Source organism: Rutilus rutilus (genome assembly GCF_951802725.1).
Source record: "Rutilus rutilus genome assembly, chromosome: 11".
In the NCBI taxonomy this organism is placed as follows: domain Eukaryota; kingdom Metazoa; phylum Chordata; class Actinopteri; order Cypriniformes; family Leuciscidae; genus Rutilus; species Rutilus rutilus.
The window spans coordinates 33,883,445-33,902,521 of record NC_140216.1 but is presented as its reverse complement, the minus strand read 5'-3'; the positions used below and the strand labels follow the sequence as shown (position 1 = coordinate 33,902,521).

The window sequence follows — 19,077 nt, the reverse complement described above, 5'->3', positions numbered from 1 at the left end:
TAGGTCATCCAGGTATTTTTTGCCAACTCTTTTATGAGTACTGTAAATTCGGACACACGCCTACTACAGTATGAAAGTATGCGATTTCAGATGCAGCCTGAGATTGCATGGGCAGTGGAGAAAAACACTTTTTTTTCCTTTTTTTTAATGTTTTCGACTCCTATTCAATTTTCTACATAAAAGAAGGTTGTTGTTTTCCGGGTTAGGTTAATTAAATTCATTTCGGGGCACCAAAATATGAAGAGTGCCTGCCCGAAGGCCCACCAGGGATTTTGATATTTTGCAAGCCCTGCTATGCCATGCAACCCACAAAAATAACTTCTTCTTTTTTTTCATCAGGAGAGTAGAGGAGCAAAGATGGGCATGTTACTGCATTATAGGTGGTCCTATATGACAGCTGTCATGTGTGATCATAATCTGCATGCTCCTGGTGTTCCAAACCCCCGTGGATGAGTTCTCTACAGGCATATGTGCATGTAAAGACTGTGTCAGAGAGCAGACTCACAGTGCTTGGTTCAATGAACTCTATGATCTCTCTATTCAACCACTGCTCACCCGGGAAAATTACGTGCTCAGTGAAGATATCTTCGAGTATTGGAAGGTATTGATCTTACATTTCTTTAAGCCTTGCGCAGTGATGAATTAAATAACTGTAAAATGACATTGAATCTTTTCCAAAAGCTGGCAGGATGCTATGTAGGCAGCGTTTTAAGACAGCACAGTTGTGCTCACAACAAAGTTGTTCCAAAACACGGGCAGCATGATTATGTTCCCTTTTGATACATTTTTTTGCTCATATTATTGCATAAGATGTCTCAGAATGCATTATGATGAGCTCAATGAAAGAAATCCATGCAAGATGGTGGATTAATCCGTTTTGTTAGTCATTAAGTTTACTGTTTACCCCATATTTGCGTGTGCTATGTATTTTTATTCTTATGAGTATCATGTCATTCCCTTGGCAACATGTTCACTGCAAATTCTATTGAATTAATTTAAGTAAAGTTTCTCATGCTCTTCAGCTCACTATAGGTTTTGGAACAGAAGTTCAGTGCAAGTGTGTCAACATTTGTTGATTACTAGTTTTTCTGTGAACCTCAAAATACTAAAACCTCTTACATTGAAGTCTATTTTGCATGACGTTTCAGGGCCTTCAGAAAGATAAGAACAAAAGGAACTACACAGTAGTGGTGGAGAAGATGTTTTCTCTCTTCCCAGATAAAACACAATACTTCTACACAATCTACCCTGAGAGCGCTGTAGACGTGGACAAATCAACTTACCTGGTGCTTTCCCCATTCAAGATTCTGGATATGGAGTGGCTCATCAGTGCCTTCACCACTAAGAACATCACAAGGTGAGAAACAGATAATTGAGCAATGTTTAAAGGGTTTACCAGATTATTAAAATGTTCTTCACAAAAAATAAAAAAAATAAAAATGTAAGAACTGTTTACCGAAACTTTCTTTTTAAACCTCAAAATGGTTATTTATCATTGCTGCAAAAAAAAAAAACTTTTGGAAGCTTTATTATTAGGAGAGTAACTGAGTTCTACTTGTATTGATACCCCAAAAGTGAAGTATGACATGTTCTTGGATCTACAACCTTGCTGGTCCTGGAACAACATTTATGTCAACCAATCATAATTTGGCTTTGGGTTGAGTTTGGGACTTGACTGATATTTAATCGATCTTTTGTTTCCCACTGATGGTGGCTGTATTAAAATTGGTGTGTGTAATTTATGCACCACCATCATCTTTAGCATTCCCACTCATCTCTTTGTCAGTGGCTTGTTTGAAAACCTTGTCATTATTTTTGCTATTGTAATGCTGCTATTGGTGCAGAAATTACAAAGTCAGAGTTAGAGTTGGGGATAAGGTTAGATCTAACCTAACTCTCATTTGCATGTATTGAAGACCAAGGATATGGTTCGAAAGAAGGTTTCTATGCACAAAGTCACATCCATTAAGGATCAAACACTGGAGGGTGTGCAATCTTACAAATACTTGGGGACAATCATTGATTTGAAGTTGAGTTTTGAAGCCAACTGTGAAGCTGTGTGTAAAAAGGGGCATCAACGTTTGTTCTTTTAAAGGAAACTTCAAAATGACAAAACACTGTTGATTCTGTTTTATCGTACTTTTATCAAATCAATTTGGTAAATTTTTCTTTTGGTGTCCTGGTACGGAAATTTATCTTTAAAGAGCTGGACCTCTATTAACCAAATTTTAAAATGGTCCAGTAGGTTGACTGGGGAGCCGCTACTTAACCCTGCTTCACTGTATGCCAGGCAGGTACAGCGAAAGGGTGTTTGCATTTTAAGTGACAGGCGTCATCCCCTGTATTGTGAGTTCCAGCACCTTCCGTCTAATTGATGGTTTAGAGTACCGCAGTGTACAACAAAACTGTATAAGAACAGCTTTGTCCCTTTAGTGATTAATCATATGAATAGTATAAGATGAAGTAATAGGTTTATTATAATGTTTTAGTGGTAAGTGTTGTTTTTATTGTTGTCTATTGTATTGTCTATGATATGTATGAGAAACAGCCTGAACTTGTTCTTAGACCTTGTTGCTCAGGCTCACTGAAACTTGATTTACCTATGGGTATAAAATAAAGGAATCTGGATGTGAATATATGTTTATTTGATATGTTGTACCAGGACAGCAAAAGATAACCAACAAATTCATGTTTTAATGGTACCTTATTATTTCTTGTATGTCATTTTGCCCTTTTTTCTTGTCTTTAGAACTTACAAAAAAGTCAGGCCGAGCATAAATGCCAACAGACATAAGGTGAGTGATGTTTTGACATTTTTAACATACTGATAAGGAGCTCAGATTATTGTGTCGGTCATGCGACATTTGGAAGGTTCACTGTAGAATCTGAACTGCACTGTTTTGTCATCTGGATAAAGGAGACCATAGGGGAGACTGACTTAACATACCAACTTGAGGCACGTCAAAGAATTTTTGGAATTTAGGGGAGCGAAGCTTATTTGTTTCAGGTTTTCACAAAACTGGTTTAGACTAGGGATGTCAGTTTACACAATTGACAAGGGTCTGCATGGGGCTACATTATTCTCAACTATTGATCTTCAAAGTGTGTACTATTAGGTCATGTTACACCCTGACATCAGACACTTATTGTCAGAGTTCTTCTGGTCGGAATAAGCAAATATTAGCTTTTCTGAAGTCAAACAGTTATTAGTTGACTTATTATAAGTTGATCAGTTATTAGTCCTGTTTTGGCCCTTTCTAACCCTGATCTGCCTACACTCATCTCGACTGACGCATCTGATTATGGCCTCAGGGTCGTTTTCTCACGCATACACCCTGATAACTCTGAACGCACCATGGCTATCGCGTCAAGAACTCTCACCCAGGCCAAACGCAAATATTTGATGGTAGAAAAGGAAGCCCTTGCATGCGTTTGGGCTGTCGAGAAATGGAGGACATCCTTGTGGGGTTGGACATTCAAATTGCGTACAGACCATCAGGCATTAACCACTCTACTCACCACTAAAAAAGAAGACTGCGCAGGAATGCGTATCGCGCACTGGGCTGCACGCTTGCTGTTTACCCTCAAGGTCTGATTATCTGGTTCAGGTGTGTTTAATTGGGGTTGGAGCTAAACTCTGCAGGTCAGTGGCCCTCCAGGACTGAGTTTGGACACCCCTGCTCTAACCTGTACTAAGATAACATGTACTAAGTAGAACGCAGAAGTAGTTGTGCAAGTAGTCTATTGAATGAGCAGTGTGAAACGTGAATAAAGATAACCCAGGATTCCGTTTACCCGGGGTTTAGAATGAACTATTTCAAGTGTGAAAAGGCCTAATAGTGATTAGCGTGTGTTGTTCTCGTAGGTGATGATTCTACATCCTGCTTTCATTAAGTATGTCCATGAGACATGGTTGCTGAAAAGGGGCAAATATCCATCCACTGGCTTCCTCGCTATTGTATTTGCCCTGCACATCTGTGACCAGGTAATTTTTATTATTTTTAATTTTTCTACATTTTATTATTGTATGGAAATTTTAGCCTTCGTTTTTGTACAGGTTTCTACATTTGGGTTTGGTGCTGACCAATATGGAAACTGGTATCACTACTTTGAGAATACCTCACATAAAATCCGTACCGGCGCACATAGTGGCAGCTTTGAGTTTGACACCATGATGCAACTGTACTTGGAAAACAAAATTATAATTTAAATAACAAGAGGCGAACAAATTTGTCGTGCGAAGCTGCTTTTGCAAATATGCTAAATGCAATACCGTGTCTTTAAAGCACACACCTCACTGTCATACCACCTCAAATTCACTGCTTAGGCAACCTTTGAATGTTTAGTCACGGTGTTTAGTCCTTTTGTGAAGGTGTACGGTTAACACATTTTGTTTTTGATGGTATCTTCATGAATGTACATCTTAACATGTGCCAAAGTTGTGATTAATATGTTTATGCCAAATTATGTTTTATGGTTATAGCTTGTGTTGTATATATATTGTATGTAAATGAAAGTAGAGAAGTCAAGATGTTAAGAACAATCTGCATTTTTAATATTTGATAGGAATTGTTACGTTTGTCCTTTTTTTTTTTTTTTTTTTTTTACTTTTAAAAACTTTTGTTGGAAATGATTTCAGATTATACACTATAATTATAGATTTAAACTTGAAAGAGTTTTAGATTTGAAAGAAATCCTTGCGTGACAATGTGGCATACCAAAGATGTCAACCTGAAAACATTCAAAGCAGGTTTTTCTGAAGGGTGTGGAAGACCGCTCTTCAAACAGACAGCAGCTTGTTGACAGGGAATTAAGTATAAGTATGTGTAACAGGTACACTGAATTTTTTTATCGCAAGTGGTTGCAGTCAATTGATTTTATCTACATTTAAACAAATGCATTAAGTTGAACTTAATCAATTTTATTTAGTTTCATTAGTATAAAACATTTTATAATTCCACCCCTGTTTAATTGTTACTTCTAAATTGTGTAATTCTTATTTATTTATTTTGAGTGTTAAAAATTATCCAGCTTAATCTACTAGTTAAACATATACTGTATTCAATTGACAGTATGAGAGGTTGTTAAACGTCTTTCAAATACACACAGAAATGACTTTGTTTTAATCTTATCTTTAATGATTGCCATTAAAAAAAATAGCGAACATGTTTCATAACAGTTGTTAAATGATAAAACTCACATTGTACAATTGGCCACACAAATATCTAGCATATCAACATTGCCCTAATGTGGCAATAGGCCACAGTACATTTGTTTGTGAATCCTTAAAACAAGTGCTAAAACTGCACTAATGTTAAAAACAGAAGTGCTGAGTTTCATAACATCGCACATTCATATAAGAAAATGAAAAAAAAAATGCACAAGTGGGATTAGGCCACAATACATTTGTTTGTGAATCCCTAATACAACAGTACGAAAACTGCACTAATGTTAAAAACAGAAGTGCTGACTTAAAGGAGAACTCCGGTCAATTTTAACATTGAGCTCATTTATTTGTACATTTGGAGTGCTGTCAATACAGAGAACAACGACAAAAATCGGTGTTGCCTACACCGAGTTATTCTATTTTTAAAATTTGCACCCTGTTGACTTCAGTGGGGCAAGTTTTAAACCTGCTATTTGCCTCTTAACATCCTTGATGTGTCATTACAAGTGCCCAGCCATGTGAGTGATTCCTTAAGAGTGAACACGGGTGAATCTGACAGGGTGCAAATTTTAGCTGAGAGGATTAGTCAGGGTGAATCTGACTGCAGTAGATGTGAAAGATATGTATAAAAATGATGTTATTTAAGCCAGCGCAAATACCTGTGTTTACATCCTGTTTTCGGTTGAAGTCCAAAGTAGTCGATTGCCGAGTTCACGCGCGTGATCATAGGTAACTAAACCTATGCGCGTGAACTCGGCAATGAAAACGAAAAGCTTTTCCGTTTTTTCTGAATTGTCGTTGTGTTTTCTGAATTATTTTGTTTTCTGAATTGTTATTTTGTTTTCTGAATTATTTTGTTTTCTAAATTGTCATTGTGTTTTCTGAATTATTTAGTTTTCTGAATTGTTATTTTGTTTTCTGAATTGTTATTTTGTTTTTGTAATTGTGATTTGTTTTGCACCTCTCGGCCACCGTATTACGAGATGTCTGTAGCCTACATACTATGTTATGATTGTACTGTACAATACAATCGTTGCTAAGTCTGCAGAACACTTTACCTCAGAGCAAACACAGAACATTGGCACAATGTACCCAACCTTCTAACAACGTTTTAACAACATGGCCAAAAGGTTGCTATAACTACGTTGTGTGGTGAAGGTTGTTAGAGCGTTGTCACAACGTTGACATTTAACCACCGTTGTAGGGCCATTGCTTAAAGGCGAACTCCGGTCAATTTTAACATTGAGCTAATTTTTTTGTAAATTTGGAGTGCTGTCAGTACAGAGAACAACGTCAAATATCAGTGTTGCCTACACCGTGTTATCCTCTTTTTAAAATTTGCACCCTGTTGACTTCAATGGGGCAAGTTTTAAACCTGCTATTAGCCTCTTAACATCCTTGATGATGTGTCATTACAAGTGCCCAGCCATGTGAGTGATTCCTTCAGAGTGAACACGGGTGAATCTGACAGGGTGCAAATTTTAAAAAGAGGATAACACGGTGTAGGCAACACAGATTTTTGTCGTTGTTCTCTGTACTGACAGCACTCCAAATTTACACAAAAATTAGCTCAATGTTAAAATTGACCGGAGTTCTCCTTTAAGGTTGTGCACTGCCAACGGTGTCTTGACAACCACTGAACTACATATGTACTTACCGGTACTTAATATTTTGATTTCATAGGTCGAACGTTTAACTTCCCGTCATCGCGCATGCGCAGTCTGTCTCGCTGTACGTTACTTGGGGTTTCCTCCTCCAACCACGCTATCGAAGGGACTGGATTTCATCTGATTGCGGTAAGTTTTCTTTAAGCTTTATGAATGAAAATAGGCTATAAATTGCACACATATGTTGATAAAATATAGTATTATGTTAAAAGATATATTTCGTGGTGACGATAAGTTTCTATTGTTAGAGATTATCCACGTAGCACATTGCTACTTAACGTGCTAACGTTACCCAGACTAACGTTAGAGTGAGGAAACATGCTTGAAAAAGAAGGACAAGGACGTGCATGGTGTTTAAAAGATGTTAAAAATGTTAAGCTCAGTAAGTCGTGAATAAAGACTTAAAAAATGCGGTGCTTGCGCTGATTGAGAGACAGAAAGCCGCTTCTCTCGGACTCGGACAGAATCTGAGTGCGAATTCAGCTATCTTTCGTGGCGTATTGCGATTTAATAATGACATACACATACAATTATGTCAATAACAAAAAACAAAACAAAAAAAGTATTCAAGTAAACACAGTCGGCAATGTCTTAAGTGAACATAACCAATTTGGTGAAACCTAGATGTTTCAGTATTAGATCCATGAGCTCTTAAAGTGACCGCAGTCCGTTCAATTTAATTTCAAGTTTATTTGTCACGTATACAAATTTCAGTTACAATTTGTACATGCTTAGGTTGAGGCTCAGTCATTCTACAGTAGTGCAATATAATTAAATACAATACAATTTAGAGGAAAAATTTAATAATAGAAGCCTATGCAAAACTAATGTGTTATGTTAAAAATATGTATGTTAGCTTTGCATATCAAATAATAGAATGGGTAGTATGTGTCTGGTATGTTTTAAAGTGAATAGGATAAAAATATTGTGTATCCTTAAATATTAGGCTGCTTAATCCTCAATTAACAAAAGACAAAATCGCTGTAAATACAGTGAAACATATGCATTGATTCTTTTTCACATTTGATTATTCATTTTCTGTATTATTTTTGCTACATGTTAAATTAACTACTAACTGTAACTGATTTTTTTGTTGTTGTTTTGTTTAATAAAATTATGTATCTTTGTTCTGTTGAATTTGTCCTTTTTAGACTAAAGAACATCAGTACAGTGACAAGATCCTTGGATGTGCTAAAACAGTGGCCTTTATTTTTTAAAAGATCAGGTGAGTTGAACTGAATTTACTTACTGTTTCAACAATGTTTTTTTTTTTTTTTTCAGGGTCTCTGCTGAGTATTACAGTATCACACAAACTGATCCGAAGAGCACCTTTTTCTCTTAGTTAAATGAATACACATCTAGTTGTACAGAGCAAGTGGTGGAGATGAAGATCCTCACTTGATCATCAAGTAATTATTTTGCATGTGATCATATCTCTCTGGTTAAAGGCTGAATGGTGCCATCTCTTTTTCAAGGTAATTCCCATGCTTCACTTTGTATATAACTTTTTCCGTATTTGTTGTTCTGTCTTTCAGACACAGAAACTCCAATGTGCTTCCTCAAAGAAAGTCTACAACTCTTAAAGGTCTGCCTTTGTTTATGAGGGAAAAGTCTGGAAACATCCTGAAGACTTGCCTGGTAAGAAGATCATCAGCATATACACTCACACCTGATATATTTCACCTATTTACCAGATGCTGTTAAGAGATAGGTTTTGTGTGATATACAAAACTTATCATCAACAGACAAAGTCATGGTAAAAATTACTTTATTAAATAATTGTAGTTGAAACTTTCTCAGTGATCAGTTTGACTTCATCTGATAGCACAAATTCAACAAGCTGTTATTTTACCAAAGCAAAGACAGTGGAAAATTACTGCTTCACAACACTGTCCGGAGACATTCCCTCTGATATCTAACCTGTTAAAACAATACAGTGCACAATCATAAGGTTAAACAGTAATGTAGCAATAGCAGAGTAAATAAAATTAATATAATATGAAAGAATATGAATATAGGAGATATAAACAAGAAAAGGCAGCATGAAAGTAATCCATGTGACTCTAGTGATTTAAACCAATCTTCACTGATGCAATATGACCAGTTTTGGGTGATGAACAGAATGTGTGCCTTAATACATGTACGATTTTGGGTGACCTAAAATAACTAAACTAAAACTAAAAAAAAGCATTAAATCAGAATGGCCGTGGATTCTGCTGTGGACGAATGCCACAGGCAATCACATCAATGCTGATATGGCATTGTTTGGAGTTGGGAAAATGTTTTCCGTTTATCAGTTTTAGCTCTATGGCTGAATTTGAACATGCTTAAAAAACATGACCACCTTTACTTTTCAAGTGAAGTTACATGAGCATACCTTTAGGAACACTCTGTGGTCTAACATAATTCAATACAATAAAAAAATGACCCTAATTTTATGCTGATTTATTTTCTACTGCAGGACACAGAGCCATAAGACATTCACAAGGGGAGAAGATGAGGACCTTAACTATCGTTGAAGATGATGTTGCCACTATCCACTCAAACCCAAATATAAGGTGCCTCTCTGTAGTACTATAAGAGCAGTTTGGGCCAGATAATGTGCAAGACCTTTGCCACAGTTGTTACTCTCCTCTTTGGCTTGATTTATGGCCCCAATGTTAACAATTCTAAAGCATTAAAATACACCAGTAGTAACTGGTTAAGAAAAAAATTGTTTAGTTTGTTTAGAAAAAAAAAAAACTTTTATTTATCTTGACCTAAAGTGCTCCGCAAGGCTGATTTTTTTTTTTTTTTTGCATAGTCCTTCAAAAGATTGTCCAAGTAGCTGCAATCCATATGGATAATTGTAAGGTTGAGCATTTATTTATTCCAGTTTGTACTCTAATTTTGTGCATAGTGTTTTTTTTTTTTTTTTATATAAATCTTGAAGAGTGGAATAGAACTTCATCACCTTAAAATATGTGTACCTAATGCAAATAGAAAATGTGTTGTTTTGCAGAATATTTGTCAATAAATAAGTTCTGTAATGATAGCAATGTCTTTTGTATTGTGTTGTATTTACAGTATGGTTTACTCCCTGCATTTGGATTCTTAATGTGAAGGCTGTACAAGTATCTGGGTGAGATATTTGAAAAAGTTGAATCAACTTAAAAAAGTAAAAAAGTTGAATCAACTTAAAAAAGTTAAAAATTGAATCAACTTAAAAAAGTGAAGCAACCAGCTGCAAAGCTTTTTTGAGTTTACTGAACTTCAGGACCTCTGTAGTTGTGCTTACTCGTTTCTTTGAGTTGGACTGGTAGTTGGATGAACTTCAACCACTGAAGTTGAGTAAACTCAAAAATGCTTTGCAGCTGGTTGCTTCACTTTTTTAAGTTTACTCAACTTTTTATTTTTTACAGTGTATATTCATTTAATTTTTGTTTTCTTTATTTTATTCCACAAATGTATGACTTTTGGAAGTGGAATTTGATTACCATATGCAGTTTTAATAAAGTTGAATTAACGTAACCTTCTGTCATTTTTACTCTTCAAACTTGCAGGTGTTGATTATAATTAGGCTAATTTACTGATATCCCCATTAAATAATAATAAGGATAAACAATATAAAAAAAAAACTATATAATTATCTAACATCTGACTAATTAAAAATTAACCTCAAAACATAAAATGCTAAATGGGGGATATCTATAGGCCTATCTAGCATAAAAACAAAAAATTGTCAGAAGGTCATCTCTCAGTTGCTGAATGTCGCGCAACAACATTATGGAAGGCGAACGGGGCCCAAAGTCTTTTTTTTTTTTTACTGATATCTTAAGTGCTAGAGTAAATTAATAAATGTTACATTGTAAATTAAGTAAATGCTATATTCCATATTATAAATTATAATTTATTTATGTGGGTTATTGAATGTTTGTTTAAAGTTATTGGCCTATTATTTTCAAAAGCATATAACGTACACAGCATAGGATATATTCATAACTGAACACACACACACACATAACTTTATTCACTTTCACATAATATGTTTTTGTAATTTGGTGTTCAACTCAAAACCTTTTATTATCTTTTTTTTTTTTTTTGTCAGAGCTGGACGGAAAGTACGGAAAGTATTCAGACCCCCTTACATTTTTCACTCTTTGTTATATTCAAGGTCATTTAAGTCATTTAAGTTCATTTTTTCCCTCATTATTGTACACACAGCACCCCACATTGACAGAAAAACACATAATTGTTGACATTTTTGCACATTTATTAAAAAAGAAAAACTGAAATATCACATGGTCCTAAGTATTCAGACCCTTTGCTGTGACATGCATATATTTAACTCAGGTGCTGTCCATTTCTTCTGATCATCCTTGAGATGGTTCTACACCTTCATTTGAGTCCAGCTGTGTTTGATTATACTGATTGGACTTGATTAGGAAAGCCACACACCTGTCTATATGTGACCTGATCCAGCAAAATTAGTCACAGTGACCCAAATTTCAAAACTTATATTTTGGTATTAATGGAAAGAGGAGACCATAAGCTTTCAAATGATATCCTAGTCAAAGTCATACCTTGAATGGTTGTAAATATATACACATTTGAATTATGGTCGTCTGCCCTTTTTTTTCCAATTGTAAAACCTGAGAAAATCGCTTTTAAAGTTTTTTGCCCGTTTTTTGTTGATATCTTTCAAAATCCATTGCATTTAAAGGGATGAACTATTTATTGTACAGCTTAATTTGACCAAAGACATTAATATATGCTATTATGCCAGGCTGAAGCTCAAATTATTTTAAAGTTTTTATTTGAATAAATAATTTAAAAGGCACTTTTACAAACATTTACTAAAATCAGAAAGATTGAACAGAGGTGCTACAGTTTTGCTTGAGAGAGGGTGTGTGTGTGTGTGTGTGTGTCTGTCTGTGTGTGTGAGAGAGAGAGAGAGAAAGTGAGAGAGGCAGAGAGACAAGGAAACAGAGAACAAATAATGTTAGCCTATGCAATCATATCTTTGTGTAGGCTAGTTGACAATAACAGTGTAACATATTCATAACGGATATACCAACAGTTAAATATTGGGTTAAAATAAATCAAACACATTGTAATGGATTCTCCTTGCAGATAAATACACTCACAGAATAATTGCACTCACTCACATCTATACACGATAAATTAGGGTGACCATATTCCAGGTCATATCCGGCCGGGATTTCGAGATCGCCCAAAATATCCGCGATTCGGCTTTTGCTTTCTCGTCGCCATTCATTTTGTTTACATGTACACCTTTTGATTCAGTAGTACTGAATTAATTCCGATTGGTTAATCTGAATGTAGTGTTTACATGAACGCTAAACAAGTGATCGGTTGATGTGCGTGTAAGCATTGCTAAGAAAATTCCTGTGTTTTCGTCTCGATCGGGATCCGTGTGAATCAGAATGCATGACCTGCAAAGCTGGCACGTACGTGTCAGTGTCAAATAACGTAATAATGTAAACATAATGAATGGTGACTGTAGAAAGCAAAAGACGAATCCCGAGCATTTTGGGCGATCTCGAAATCCTGGCCAGATATGTCCGGGTAAAACAGGACGTATGGTCACCCTAGATAAATACCACAGGGCTGTCGCTGTCATCAGAGGATGGATGACACGTCTCCAGATTCAAAACAATCACTGACTAGCCTTAGCCACTCTTGATGACCAGCAGCAGAGCTTAGGTTAGAAGCCTCCAGTGAGTTCAACGTTTTTGGCGACTTTGCTCTCTTTTGACAGCGACATTTCTCAAATTAATAATATTTAATCTTTCTGAGGAGATCTGCTAGCTTGTTTACACAGAGCGCCGCGAGTCTGACAGGAGGATGGCTGGACCAATCGCGTGCCGGTCAGTCGAAATGGGGCTTCCCATTGACAAATGATCAGCGTTTGTGTACATTTCTAAGCTTTTTGATTGGTTCTATACAACGTGTAACACCATATTTGGAGAGCAGAGACGTTTCAGGGGATACCCGGGAAATGCTCAGAGGTGACAAGAGGAGTTGAGAAAAGCAATATTCATTTCCAGCGAATTTAGTAAAACTTTGTAAACTTTAATAGTCATTTAAATACCTTTACTCAATTATCTGGACTACGAAACTTTAGGAGATTATTTTTGAATGTCTGTTCTTTGAAATTTAGCACAAAAAAATAAATAAAATAAAAAATATTATTTCATTGTTTTTCCACATAAACGGCCCATATCTTAAAATGGAACGTTGCGACTTCCGACTCATTTCGCCAGATCGGGTCACATATAAGACCTTACAGCTCACAGTGCATGTCAGAGCAAATGAGAATCATGAGGTCAAAGGAACTGCCTGAAGAGCTCAGAGACAGAATTGTGGCAAGGCACAGATCTGGCCAAGGTTACAAAAAAATGTCTGCTGCACTTAAGGTTCCTAAGAGCACAGTGGCCTCCATAATCCTTAAATGGAAGACATTTGGGACGACCAGAACTCTTCCTAGAGCTGGCCGTCCGGCCAAACTGAGCTATCGGGGGAGAAGAGCCTTGGTGAGAGAGGTGAAGAAGAACCCAAAGATCACTGTGGCTGAGCTCCAGAGATGCAGTCGGGAGATGGGAGAAAGTTGTAGTAAGTCAACCATCACTGCAGCCATCCACCAGTCGGGGCTTTATGGCAGAGTGGCCCGACGGAAGCCTCTCCTCAGTGCAAGACACATGAAAGCACACCTGAAGGACTCCAAGATGGTGATAAATAAGATTCTCTGGTCTGATGAGACCAAGATAGAACTTTTTGGCCTTAATTCTAAGCGGTATGTGTGGAGAAAACCAGGCACTGCTCATCACCTGTCCAATACAGTCTCAACAGTGAAGCATGGTGGTGGCAGCATCATGCTGTGGGGGTGTTTTTCAGCTGCAGGGACGGGACGACTGGTTGCAATCGAGGGAAAGATGAATACGGCCAAGTACAGGGATATCCTGGACGAAAACCTTCTCCAGAGTGCTCTGGACCTCAGACTGGGCCGAAGGTTCACCTTCCAACAAGACAATGACCCTAAGCACACAGCTAAAATAACGAAGGAGTGGCTTCACAACAACTCCGTGACTGTTCTTGAATGGCCCAGCCAGAGCCCTGACTTAAACCCAATTGAGCATCTCTGGAGAGACCTGAAAATGGCTGTCCACCAACGTTTACCATCCAACCTGACAGAACTGGAGAGGATCTGCAAGGAGGAATGGCAGAGGATACCCAAATCCAGGTGTGAAAAACTTGTTGCATCTTTCCCAAAAAGACTCATGGCTGTATTAGATCAAAAGGGTGCTTCTACTAAATACTGAGCAAAGGGTCTGAATACTTAGGGCCATGTGACATTTCAGTTTTTCTTTTTTAATAAATGTGCAAAAATGTCAACAATTCTGTGTTTCTGTCAATATGGGGTGCTGTGTGTACAATAATGAGGGAAAAAAATGAACTTAAATGATTTTAGCAAATGGCTGCAATATAACAAAGAGTGAAAATTTTAAGGGGGTCTGAATTCTTTCCGTACCCACTGTATGTCCTCAGAATAAGAGTAATGTGAGAAAGCCCTAACCACGCCCCCTAAGTCGTTGATGTTGTGCAGGGCTCGACCAGGTGTGGACATGCAAAATCGGCAGCTGAGTTGCAAATCAGGCCGGCTGGTCTGTTGTCCAACAATGTATATGTTTTTTCTCAGTGCGTAGATGATTACGGACCACACATACATTTGTGAATCAACGTTTACAAATTCCCTTTGAATAAATAAGTTGAACAGGATTCCCTCTAGTGTTTCTCTTACCGGAAACACACACACCACCATCTTGACTCCATTAATCCTGAACCCCTGAGCGTCCCAGTCGCTTGTATAAGTAAAGTGTCTGTTTTATCAGTAAAAGCCAATAGCCAACTGGATAGAAACAAACTTCTTAAAATTCATTTTCACTTTGTGAATCACAAGTGGTGATAAACGTTTCTAAAGTCTAAAAACTGTAACTGTTTTAAACACAAATGGAGACATGAGTTCTGCAATGACCCTATAGTTTGTTTGTGCTGTTCTGTCTCTGTTTACTGTAAACTTCGTCTTGGATGCTGCAGGCTGATGAGTGCTATAATGAAATTAGTACATCATATTTAAAATATGTTTTGTATTACAAGCTCGACATTTACGCTTGTCCGGGCCAAGTGGATTTTTTGAAGGGGCAAGTGAAAGAGAATTTTACTTGCCCGACCGGACAAATAGCCTGATTAAAACGTCAATAACAAAAAATCCTATTCTGCAGACATTTAGTGTATGTGGCGACTGATAGTGAATACAATAGCCTAATATAATATATAATGTAGGCTACTGATGATAACAAGGTTGTGCGAGCCTAATTTGGAACCAAATTAAACATTCAAAATGTGGAGTTTTTATAACATATGATAAAGTTAAGCAACATCACACGACCAAGAGTGCTGAATACCATCACGATTGAAAATGTGACAATGATGTGAAGTATGATTTCATATTACAGTTCAATAAACAAGTAATTCATATTAAGTCAGTTGAATTTTAGACAAAACATTGGCATTTTTTGTTCTATTTCAGCAGCGAAAATAGTTCCACAGCGCATCTCAAAGGAAAACTCAACCTTGTTTCATTACCGAATGATTCAATGTTTTGAACGAATCAGTTGAGTCAAAGATTCAATGAATTCCTATTCATTTACAACCGCCTCATCCCTGAATGAATCAGCCGTTTGAATGAATCGTTTGAATAAATTACTCAATGACTCACTCATTAAGACGGTCGCTTGCCGGCTCCTACTGGCGGATTATAAATATTATTTCTAAACACAAATAATATTTCTTATTTGTAGGCTATATTCAAAACATATTTAAAATAACCTTATTACATTATTTAATGCAGTTTAATTTGATTGGTAACAGCCCTTTAGCATCTTATTATTCTATTTGAATTTTTAGATCAAATTTAAGAATTTTAAATGAAAGATGAAGCATATTTTTAAAACAATTAGGGAAAAAATGCCCTTTTTAAAGGTTAAAATATAATTAATATGCCGATTTATATATGTTAAAGCTGACTGAACAGTGATGAGAATACTGATTCGGAGTCAATTATATTTACAACACACACACACACACACACACACACAAAAATATATATATATAATTTCTGGACAAACAAATGTTTTTACCCGGACAAGTGAATGACCGACCGAAGGACAATCAAATGAAAAGGCTTAATGTTGAGCCTTAATGTTGGTGGACAGGGTTTACATTAAGACAGGAGTATGCCTTAATCTAGTTAATCGTGCATTTCTTTTCTTTTATTCCACAGCTGATGTGTGCAGTTTTTTATTGTATGCATTAAAATAATTTTCTCTTGTTTTGTTTTTTAATTGCAGTCTTTTTCTTCTGCCATTCATGCTTATCAGCTCCATGCAATCTTAAGCTTTTCTTGGTTCAGCTGCACGCAGTCTGAAATTTTTTTTTGGCAGTTTGCTAAAATAAAAGCCATTCTAAAGCCCCGTTCACACCGCCAGCGTCACACAGCGACAAAGCGACACAATCCCATTCATTCCAATGGAGCGCTGGCGACTTCCGGCGACACGAGTCGACCGGTGACACTTCCGGCGACCGGTGATGTTCCACCTTCACGATACGTTTCACGCATGCGCGTAATTACGTACGTTAAATAACAAACGGGTTCCTATGGACGTATTTTGTTATTCTGTGCCGTGATGAAGACAGAAATATTATGTCGGTGCCTGTAACAGTTTTATACACTGCTGTCACGTTAATTGAGCTGTTTCTGGATGAAGGCAGACTGCTGACAGTGAGTCGTGTTGACAGAGTTCAGGGAAAACTTCCTAATGTCAAGTTTAAAATGAATAAGCGCTTAAGGTGCGTGACAAAAACACGCGCACTTCAGTTAGTGCGATTCAAGTGTTTACATGGTTAAAAACGGCGTACGCCACCTGTTTTAATACGATTATAGTTGATGCGATTATGAGCTTATCACATTATTAAGTATTGTGTTTACATGAAGTAGCCTAAAGCATAATCGCAATATTGCTAAAATCCCATTATACGCATGCGTAGAACGGATCGTGTACCGACAGTGACCGTTGGCGACAGAATGTGGGCGTGTGACGTGTCAAGAGACAAGTGACAAAAGTTGAAAAATGTCAACTTTATGCAAATGAGAAGCGATTTTCGCGAGCGACAACCAATAGGAAAGAAGACTTTTCAGTGGAGCTCACGTCACCATCTCGAGTGCAGGCAAGACTGGAGCTGGAGCTGGAGGGCGATTTCACTGTTATGATTTGACTGTAACCACATACATGGATATAATAAAATGATGCATGGAAAAGAAATATACATTTATATTACATTAGTTTTCAGCACTGCTGCAGTTCATTTTACAGTTTCCCCTGCATTATGTGGATTATAAGGGACAAGAAAATTGATTATTTGTCAAATTCGAATGACGTTTTAGTAACTGTTGACAGTATGAGTGAGTTTAATTTGTTGATTGATCAATCGTTAATGTAGTTACATATTTAATGCACTGCACTGCTGTGGTTAACATAACAACACTCTCCCAACAGCATAATATTACTTTTAAATCTTTTAAGACCAATTCCTAGTCAAATTAGAATCATATCTTAGTTTTATATAACACTTGTGATGGTATTTTCTACAGATATGCTCAGACGTGCAGTCTACATTAGAGCGACAGCACTAGGAACGCCCACAAGCGACTTCACTGTACAGAGACTAGCGACATGCAGCGACAAAATCGCTGGCGGTGTGAACGGGGCTTCAGAGCCATAAGCTGTTGGCTTTTCTACCTTGAGAAAGAACGTTAAACGAACAACTTAAAATGGCATGACAAATCATGACATAAGACTGACATCACTCACAATGTACCAATGCATTATCCCTCATGAACAAATATAACGTCTGATGTTTGCATACGTGTATACCAGAATACCATTACGACGTCCTTCATGAATAAACATGATGTCTGATGTTTGTATACATATATACCAACGTACCGTCATGTCACATATGCAAATGTAGTCTCAAATACAACAATTTCATTGGCTGCTGTGCGTGTTGTCGCGTTAACACGGACAAACGGTGCGTGTTGATGCGGTCAGAAATCACGCGTTTCGTTTAAAGACTTTAGGCCCCGATCGCCTGCCATACAACGTTGCTACTGTAACAGCCCTGTTGTGTCTTACAATTCTACGTTGTTACAATGTTGCGAGCATGTAGACAGCGACTTTGCCATAGCAGAAATGCAACGTTTCACAGACGTTGCCACAACGTAAATGTGTTTGCTGGGTCACTTGCACTGCATTCCCTAATTAGGAAGGAGGAAACCCCAAGGAAACGGGGCGTTAGAGCAGGGGTGAGCTGGGAGTCGCCAGTCAATTGCGTCATATCCGCGTTACCCTCGGTTTCCGCTCGTACTGCGTGGAGTCCTTGACAAATGCGGAAGTTGTAGTTGTAGCGTCTATCAAGCAACAAACGTTAGCTTGTTTCGTGCAGTTGTTATGGAACACATTTATTCTTTACCGACCGGTTCTGTCGACAAAGCATGCTTAATTTTATATTTTCCAAATGTAGCATTCGGTAATAGTTATGTTTATGTAAGGGAAGTATTATTGCTTTAGATTTGTGTTTAGTTTATTGACATTGTTTATCACGTCTGGTGTTTATGGCCATGTAAATAAATATAGCATGTGTTATACATGAAGATTAATCAGTATTTTGCCAAATGATGTGGGTATGTTCGAATGTACTTTTACAACAATTGTTTAGAACACGTAAAACTGCGCCGCGTTATCACGACAATGAATTCGACATACAGTAACATCTATGATAACCAATTTAGTATTAAACCTTACTTTTCTTGCGGTTAATTCATTTTAATGAAATAAAAGTGTGATGAGGTTCAAGAGTCAGGAAGGAAGAAGACAGGGATCGGCGTGACTGGGACTCGTACTTTATTAAAATAAAACAAAACAAACAAAAGTCGCACACAACGCACATTCACCGTGGCAACCGCGATGGCACACAGTTCAAAAATGAGAGCTCGGATCCACCGGTTTTCTTTCTCTGCGTCCAATTTTCTCTCCAGTCTCTCTCTCGTTACAGCTCGCGGCTTATAAGCGGTCTCTCCACGCTGATCACTGCAATAAGACACAGGTGTTCGTCATTTGCACT

At 37.2% G+C, this 19,077-nt stretch overlaps 1 protein-coding gene and 1 long non-coding RNA gene across 3 annotated transcripts; both read left to right on the top strand.

Moving 5' to 3' along the window:
* Nucleotides 1-351: 351 nt before the first annotated feature.
* Nucleotides 352-4,210, top strand: LOC311300138 (CMP-N-acetylneuraminate-beta-galactosamide-alpha-2,3-sialyltransferase 1-like; the record flags this gene model as incomplete). The annotated part of the gene is made up of 5 exons (XM_084424271.1): nt 352-601; nt 1,149-1,357; nt 2,750-2,795; nt 3,866-3,985; nt 4,058-4,210. Exons 1-5 carry the CDS (start codon nt 422-424, stop codon nt 4,208-4,210), a joined length of 708 nt encoding a protein of 235 aa, XP_084280397.1. The 5' UTR covers nt 352-421.
* A 2,652-nt stretch (nt 4,211-6,862) lies between these two features.
* Nucleotides 6,863-10,308, top strand: LOC311299434. 2 transcript variants are annotated; one of them, XR_014629126.1, is made up of 6 exons: nt 6,863-6,963; nt 7,986-8,059; nt 8,116-8,243; nt 8,370-8,472; nt 9,296-9,392; nt 9,901-10,308. It is a non-coding gene; the product is annotated as an uncharacterized lncRNA (long non-coding RNA). The 2 variants fall into 2 exon arrangements; XR_014629127.1 differs by lacking the exon at nt 9,901-10,308 and having other exon boundaries at nt 9,296-9,625.
* Nucleotides 10,309-19,077: the final 8,769 nt, after the last annotated feature.